At 50.2% G+C, this 8,830-nt stretch overlaps 1 protein-coding gene across 1 annotated transcript in view; it reads right to left on the reverse strand.

The window, feature by feature from the left end:
- Positions 1–6,082: 6,082 nt before the first annotated feature.
- LOC119109106 (AN1-type zinc finger protein 4) overlaps positions 6,083–8,830 on the reverse strand; it is a 10,037-nt gene continuing 7,289 nt past the window's right edge. The window contains exon 5 of the mRNA XM_037232696.1: positions 6,083–6,125. Coding sequence (XP_037088591.1) covers positions 6,083–6,125 — 43 coding nt within the window. The remainder of the gene's footprint in view (positions 6,126–8,830) is intronic.

An 8,830-nucleotide genomic window follows, 5' to 3' on the forward strand; every position in this document is an offset into this window, starting at 1 on the left:
TAAAATGCCGGGACAAGTCTTATCTCTTGAAAAGCAGCCAGCGAAATGAAGGCACATACAAAATATGTTGTACTGCGAGCAATCCATTCACTTTCAAAATTCTCACCAGCCTGTGCTCAGACCATTTTTGGCATCTACCGTGTGGAGACAGATGTCTCCTCAATGACCCAAAATGCCTATCCGCTCGTGAAATTTCGGCTCCCAGGAAAGACAACGTTGAAATGGACGAATAATCTTGGAAGCTGGATAGCCTTATTCCCCGAATGGCATAGATGAGCCGGATAGGCAAGAGTGTTCACCAGTGAGAAACAGCTCTAGGTGCATATCTAGAATAGCAGTCATTACATTTGAATAAAGAGCGATAACCTCCATCTCTTCTCCCCTCCTCTCCCCCCTCCCCCCTGTCGGCGGACTTGTTTTCCAGAAAAGTTCTTGAAGTACGTCCTGACCTTGCCCCCCACACTTGTTGAAACGTTCCTGCTCCTATATCCTACGAGTCACCAAGTTGTCGGATAAAGCGTCGCAAACGGACCATTATTCAAGGTGGTGGCGGTCATCATCTTAAATTCTGAAAAATGTGTGATGCTGCACAAGTAGGTAGCAAGCTAATTTGGCTTTCCTAGCTACATAAAACTGGGGACATAGATTTCCGTCAAGGAGCTCGCAGCAGCTGACATTGCAGGGTCTCATATAAGAAGCATACGGATGGCAGCTGGATTATACCCACACAACCAAGTGAAAAGCGTCTTCTGCAGTGCAAACGTTGTGTATGTAGTACATGTTCACATAGCTATGATATATAATTGTAAGAGCACGTAGCGTGTATTCGCCTGGACTCGTCCAAAAACCGACTGGCGCCTGCGAGCGTCGGGTCCCTGCCGCCGCCTCAGCGGCCGACCCTTGACCCCCGGCGAATCGGGAGACCCGCGGTCACGTGACGCCTCCCGGCACCCAGTCAGATGTAGAGCTCGGAAGACAGCGAGGCTGCCTCCGCGACAGGCCGCCGCCGCCGCCGCCGGGTGCGCGTCTTCGGCCCTAAAAGCACATCGTTGGAACCGCAGCCGCCGTCCCATGACTCCGTCGCCAGCGCGCCGGCTCCCACGAGCTCACAGGCGCCCCCCTCCCCCCCAAAAAACATGACTAACTGGTAGCCGAGGCGCACACCCCGCACAGTCACACCACGATAATACATGCAGATTCTGTGAATAGTACCCTCGCAATGTTTTGAGAAGACAACGAACGACATATATAGATCAACAGAGGTGTTTTCGTTGTTCGTGATTAACTTTCACCTTTGACCCGCAACTAATCTTGAATTTGCCCCCATGCATGAAAATAATCGCAGAAATGGACTCCCTGTCATGGGAAATCCCTCATAAGCTGCATCAGACGACCCTCCACGTCACTGAGAAAAAAAAAACGTTGAAAATGGACCAAAATTCAAGATGGCGGTGTCCGCTGTCCTGGATTATGGGGAATGCTCAAAGTTGCATGAGTAGCAACCAAGCTCATTTTGATTTTTTGCCACATAGAACACATTTCCGTGAAAAAATCGCGGTAGTCGACATTGCAGGGTTTCATATCATAAGTATAAGAGTAACAACCAGACTATATTGCCTGATGCGCCTCTGCTCGCTGTGCCTGGATTACGCAGCCTTACTGTGCCGCGGGGCCGTGTAGCCCAAGTGTAACGCGACCTCAGTGCACGTAAAGCCTGCGGCCCCGACGGCCAGGGGAGTGTGCCGAAGAGCTAGCTGTTCCGTTAGGAATAATTATGCAAACTTTCTCTTAACCCTGGTGTCTTCCCGGCCGTGTGGAAGCAAGCAAATGTGATACCGATGCACAAGGAGGGGTCCAAAAAGCTGCATTAACGTGACAGGCCCGCGTTTTTGCTTTCTATATGTTCCAAAAAATGCATATTGGAGAAATTGCTAACAGAAGCTTGTCACAGGTTTCTCGGTCCGCCCTAGCATCATCCCAGCGCGGATTCCTTCCAAAGCGTTACCGTATCACAAACCTTTCATGCTTTCTTGAACCCTGCTGGACATCGATCTCAAAAAGTTAACAAACAGATGCACCGACTACACCGATTGCTCTTCAGAATTCACCAGCATGGCTGTCTCCCGCTACATAAGCTTCGCCATTCTTTTTCATCGCCAGCCGCTCCTTTAGCTGGCTGGGGTCGTACTTGAGCAATCGCGTACAGTGCGTAGTACTGAATGGCAAGAAGTCTGACTAAATTCCAGTGCGATCTGGTGTCCGAGAAGGTGACATTCTGGGACCGTTGCTGTTTGTCTGCATGCTGACTGTTGTTCCTGACCAAATGAAGAGTAGTGCTCTATGTGCGCTGATGATACGCTGGGCACAGTACCATTGTTTTGAGCGGTACTACCGTTTCACACTTCGTTCGGTTCTAATGACCGCAACACCGGTGTCCTCCATTGGATTATGGCATGTTCTCGGTTATTTTCAAACAGCATCTATCAAGGCACGGCTTTCTCCGTCTCACACATTATTTCTATGCAACAATATAACACAATTACTTTTTTACGGAAGATATTTGTATTATATATATATATATATATATATATATTACATTCCAATTTTTCAACAATTTCTACACAATTTCTATTTTTCATGCATTTTTGCCAGCTCTACTCTGTCTGACATATTATTTCTATACAACACACATCATCAGAGGCTTATCCGCTCTCACCTGACATCCCTGCTCGGTCTAGCGACACCCACCCGGCACTCTCAGAATACCGGCCTCATCCACGAGCCATTTGCGAAGGTCAGCACTGTTAAAAATGGTTTGTCACACGTCTACCCGTTGCCTGCAATCGTTTCCTTCAGCATTCTCTCTCAACCGACTTTTTCCAACCAATAAAATCTCACCGGTCGGATGCGTTTAGGTTCACCAGCACTCGTAGAGTATTCTTTTGATGGCCGTCGTGTCTGAGTGTATAAGGCGCATGTGTGACTGTGCATAATGTGTACGTCTGACTGTGTGTGATGTGTATGCGTGGCTGTGTGTACTGTATATGTGTGACTGTGTAATGCGTACGTGTGTAAGGCGCATGTGTGACTGTGTGTAATGTGTACGTTCGACTGTGTGTGATGTGTATGCGTGGCTGTGTGTACCGTGTATGTGCGACTGTGTGTGATGTGTATGTGTCACCGTGTGTACTGTGTATGTGTGACTGTGTGTAATGTGTATGTTTGACTTTGTGCAACGTGTATGTGTAACCGTATGTACTGTGTATGTGTGGCTGCGTGTAATGTGTATGTGTGACTGCCCCGTGTGTAGACCGGAGTTTTCCGCCTATGAGACGAGGATCATTGCCAAGCTGCAGAGCGGCGACTGAAATCTGGCCCACCAAAACTGGAGTAAGTGAACACAAACGCAAACATCAAATCTCCCGGTCAGAAAACGCTTCACAAAGTGACCCATGCGCTGATGGGTGGGTGGATGATGAGGCATGCAGCATCAAACGTGGCAGCACTACTTAGCCAAGCGGGTCGGGCTGCCCGGTTCGACTGTCGCTGTGGCGCAGACCCCTGGCCGAATTGGCTGAATGGCTTAAGTGTCCCGGGTCAAATTACGCCGGGTTAAACCTGAACGATTGCGGAAGTCCTGGCCGTCGTCACAGAATGAAACGCCGTGGTGGCAGTACCTCCAGCTTTATACTCACGACTCTTGACTACTCTACGGCGGCTCGACAAGACGCGCTAATAAAAAAAACAGAAACAATAATCGAAACCCAGACCAGTCGAGACCAGACCGCAGACTGCCCGAGGCGGCAGGGGCGCAGTCAGACCTCTGGCAAGGGGGGCACAAGGTTGACAAAAGCCCCCTGATAGTAAAAGCCCTCCACAAAGTCGCGGGATATGGCTCATTTGCCAATGGCACGACTTGTTTTTCTCACGAATTATATATATATATATATATATATATATATATATATATATATATATATATATATATTACACGTTTTCCTTCTATAACTGGAGTACAGGCCAGACGCTACCACGAGCTCCCTTCTGCCTCAAGTTTGAGATAAGTGAACTAACAACACCATGCGTTAAGTGACTGCATGGAATAAGTCACCGGCGCTATTCATTTTCAGTGGTCCAGTGGCCTCTTTTAAACCAATAAAACTCAGAAACTTTGTCAGAATGTGTGCCCAGGTTGTACAGAGATCGCAAGGATTCCATGAATGTAGATTGAACATCCAGATGAGTCAACAATTGGTATCAACATAACTCGGCATGTTTGTTTGGATATGTTCAACAGTCAGCCCAAATTGAGTGGTGGTTCAAATCATGTAACGCAGTTTTGTGCATGCGCGCTCCCGCACCTTGGCAGCAAAAAACTCGACGCCGGGCGTTGCAGTCTCCTCACACCCCGTACCACTCGCACCGCGGCTTACATTAGGCCGTGGCCAACAGGTGAACGAAACTGGCGACAAATCTGACAGAGGCACCTTTGAACGCTTCAGGACATTAGGTCGTACATTCAAAATCGCTCCGGGCGTGTTTCGCCCGTGTGGTTTTTAGATTGATGACAATAATGTATTGGTCTTTACAGCAACGCGAAGTGATGCTGGAACATGGTGGTGGAACTGGAAAACGTAAGGCAAAATATATATTTTCAGTGTTGCTGTGAGTTCACCTGTACAGCGGGCAGCTCCAAGTTACGAAGAAAAAAATCGCCCAGTATAATTTTTAACTGTACGAAATGAGTTTGAAAGACGTTCAGAAACATTATTTTACGATACTCGTTGCGCGCTCGGCGCACTCCCCCTGGCGCTACTTGCAATGGCTAAAGCCGCTCGGTTTTACGAAAACTGCAACCCAAGCTGTCGCTATCCCTGCTCCCCGAGATCGCGTTATGTCATTGAGGTTTAATGACGCACTCAGCTGCTGAGCTATATATGGCGTCGCCAGTCCCCCACCCTGGCGGAAAGGGCAGGCACTGCGGGGAATCGAACCCCATACCTCTGGTTTCCCAGACGCACAGCGCCTGACGTAGGCGGATTGGTGCCGTACTATTGGTAATAGTGTACGCGCGCGTACACTATTGGTACCCGACGCGCAGGCTCAATCCTTGCGATGGTATTTGTTTCACTACTCGATTCTGCAAAATAGTGAACGTTCTCAATGTTGCATGGGATGGCCTTGTGCGTTTTGAACCCATTTCGACCCACTCCATTCGGCACTAATGAGACCCCTTATTTCTTTCCGGTAAAGGGGCCTCCTTGAGTACAACACTACGGGGCACATTGTTCTCGGTGAAGGGCTGAAGGGCCATTCTGTCTCACCGCGGTGTGTTTTTCCGTCCGTCATTCTGGCGACACGGGGTGGCATCCCCTGGCCGATCTGGAGGCCCTTAGAGGGATGATATATCATATCAAATTGGTCTGCTCCCTGACACGGCAGGCCTTCTGACGCGCACAGTTGACTCCAGATCGACGCATGAACCGTCATTAACGTCACAACATCCCTGTTCGCTACAGGTGGTCAAATAATTGACGCATATGCTTCAGTTCGGCTTAACGAGCCCATACTGGAATAGGGCCAGACGGCCCACCTTTCGACACTGGGGGCCCTGGCTGTCACAAGATTCTTCTATTGCCTCAATGCGAGCACTCATCATAAATTCTGATGTTCCCTTTCATTACCAGAGGACTCCGGCCAACGCAAGAATCCCTTGTGTAAACCTTTCCCTGACCGACCCGAGGCCCCCCGTTGACGCAGAATGCCCTGTTAGGCGCTGTGGGCTCCTGAACGAAACAGGAGCAGCGCGACGAATGTAAAGCGCAACCCGGCCTTGTCCCTGCTTGGGAACTGGGCCCCCAGAGCTCAGACGAACACGAAGCTGAGTGTTCGTTGTTCGTGATCTCAGGCCGAAATAGAGAAACGCTCTGTCTTAGGAGTCCCTATCGGTGCAAGAGATCATCTTACTGAAATCTGAGATCACGGTCCTATGGGCGGGGGTCCTTCATGTGACCTACAGCCAGTCCTCCGGACCCTTCAGCCATTCTATCACGGTCCTGTGGGCGGGGGTCCTTCATGTGACCTACAGCCAGTCCTCCGGACCCTTCAGCCATTCTATCACGGTCCTATGGGCGGGGGTCCTTCATGTGACCTACAGCCAATCCTCCGGACCCTTCAGCCATTCTATCGGTCCCTTGACCTTTGATCTCGAGAAACCCTTCGGCCCCTCTTCGGGCCCCCTCAAACACTGCTCCGACTCGAGCCCACTTGCCGCCACAGGGCTCCTGCTCGGCACTGTGGCCCTTAACCGACACAGGAACCTCTCATTGTGTCAGGAACCCCGAACAGTGTAAACCACGGGCCACCGACCTCATTTCTGCTTGGGAAATGGATCTCAAGGGCCCAAACGGAAACAGAGCCGACTGTTGGGTGTTTGTTGTCTGACTGATTCACCTGACCTTATCTGAACTGTCTCTGACCGCATTGTCTCAGAGGCTCCTCAAAAGGTGCACGAGGACTTCTGACCGATATTTCAAGTCACGACCCTACGGGCTGCGATTCTTCCGCCACCGACGATGCCGTGGAGCTCGCGATGGGCCGGCACTGCTGCATTATTGAAGCACATAAAAAACATCCATACTTAAAACACACAGAACTGTACACCACTGTACTCGTCATTAAACAAGGAACACGTTCGTTTAAACTTCGTGTGCCCACAGGGCATGGTCTGATAGGTAAAAAGTTAAGTTGAAAAGTGCGCTTTTCTGGGAAATTTGACATTGGACTTGCCAGAATAGGGTCAATTATTGAACAATAGCGTCAATTACTGAAATCCTTCGGCCCCTCTTCGGGCCCCCTCAAACACCGCCCCGACTCGGGGCCGACTGCCGCCGCAGGGCCCCGGCTCGACACTGGCTTTAACCGACACAGGAGCCCCTCATTGTGTTAGGGACCTCGAAAAATTTAAATCACGAAACCCGACCCCAATCCTGCCTTGGAAATGGGTCTAAGGGGCTCAGATGGACATGGACCCGGCTGCTCAGTGGTCACGGTCTCTGACCGCCTGAGACACCCGCATTGTCTCAGGGTTCCTCAAACGGTGTAAGAGGACTTCTGACTGGTATTTGGGGTCACGAGCCTATGGGCTGTGATTCTTTATGTGGCCTACAGCCAGTCCTTGGGACCCTCACGCCCTCCGATCGGGCCTTCGATGGTCGGTTCTGCTGGGCCGCCCGGGCCCCTCTTCGGGCCTCATCGAACACCTCCCTAGGTCGGCTCGGGGCCCTTGCGAGCGCAGGGCCCTCTGTTAGGTGCTGTGGGCCCCTGACAGATACAAAGCCCCTGACCAGTGTGAATTACTAGCCCCGGCTTTATAGCTGACTGAGAACCGGGCCCTCAGGCCCACACCCGGTCCCTCACCCACCGGTCTGTCAATTCCGCGCACGTGCAGCTCGTACCGGCGCACCGCGTTCGCGGGTGCGGTCTCATGTCCCATCCCGTCCTTCGGCGTCACATTGTATATAAAGACGGCTTCAGCCGCCGAACACTGTGACCGAGCCACGACAGATTTCACCGTTCGGTGGCATCGTTCCACCGCCCCGTTTCCAGACGGCGCATGAGCTGCACGGAGCCGGACCGCGAGCCCCCACCGCCGCGCGAAGTCTCCGAATGCTGCATTGATGCTTGATCACTGTCGTCGTCGTCGTCGAATAGGGTCAATTATTAAACAAACAACATGAAAACTAGCAATAATCGTGAAACGTTGTCAAAACTAATCCAATGATATTTACGCTCAACTCTCGGGGATCGTACCATACCCCCCCCCCCCTCCACCTTCTGTCAGTCGGCGTTATGAAAAGCGGCCATTCAGGGCCAGGGTCAAGGAGACAGATCTGACCATTTGTGTTTTGTTGGAGAGAGGCGTGACATTTTGTACTTCTGGAGCAAGCATCAGCTATGATGGTATGCGCTCACTTATAGCTGTTGGTATAATTTTAAGTGAACAAGAGTGCTCTAGGCAACAGCATTTCTCTGCTGACTTCACATGCTTTATAATGTGTCATTGTTTGGCTGCGTCAGGGAGCGTTTGTATGACAGTATTCATTTTTTATTCTTCAGTCTCCCGAAAGGTGGCCCGCGGCGGTGCTGAATGTGTGCTGATCCAAATATCGTTTGGTGCTGGTGTTTTGGCACCTTCTCGTGGTATTCTTGCATATCTATCGGTGAGTTTAACGTGCTGACTTGTACGCCCATAGGAACTCGTTTATAGCGCTGCTCCATAGTCATTCGATTGCAAGTCTTATTTCCGTAAAGCTATGAAGAACGTAAAACTTCTTTAAGTTTGCAGCGCAAAACGCAATTCGTGTAAAAATCTTGCGTAGTCTGCACATCATTGGTTCAGAGCCAGCTGACGAACGTTATATCTGGAAGTCTTGCTGACGAACGCCAGATATGACCAGCTCGACAACATTTTTTGCCTTGAACGTCACATGACCAGTGCACTTTAATGAAGCCGTTATAGCGTCATCGCTGTCTGGGTAAAACTGAGATAGCCTGCACATCTTTGCGGGCATGCAGCTCAGAAACTGTGGGGCTTTAGGTCTTAGGAAGGGCAGGGCTGTAAACTGCACCGAATGACGTTCAAGATGACTGTTTTAGTTCGAAATCCCATTTAGATGCGAAACATTCTCTTTAAAGAGAGTGAAAGACCCAAGCCTTTTTTAAGCCGATGAAAAATATGGGGGAGATCAATGCCAAAAAATATTATTGTCGAGGCGTTCATACCTGTCGTTCGTAAGCGCGACATCCAGATTAACGGGCCGTCAATAGG

This window comes from Pollicipes pollicipes, unplaced genomic scaffold, assembly GCF_011947565.3.
Source record: "Pollicipes pollicipes isolate AB1234 unplaced genomic scaffold, Ppol_2.1 Scaffold_1600;HRSCAF=1878_pilon_pilon_pilon, whole genome shotgun sequence".
NCBI lineage: Eukaryota > Metazoa > Arthropoda > Thecostraca > Pollicipedomorpha > Pollicipedidae > Pollicipes > Pollicipes pollicipes.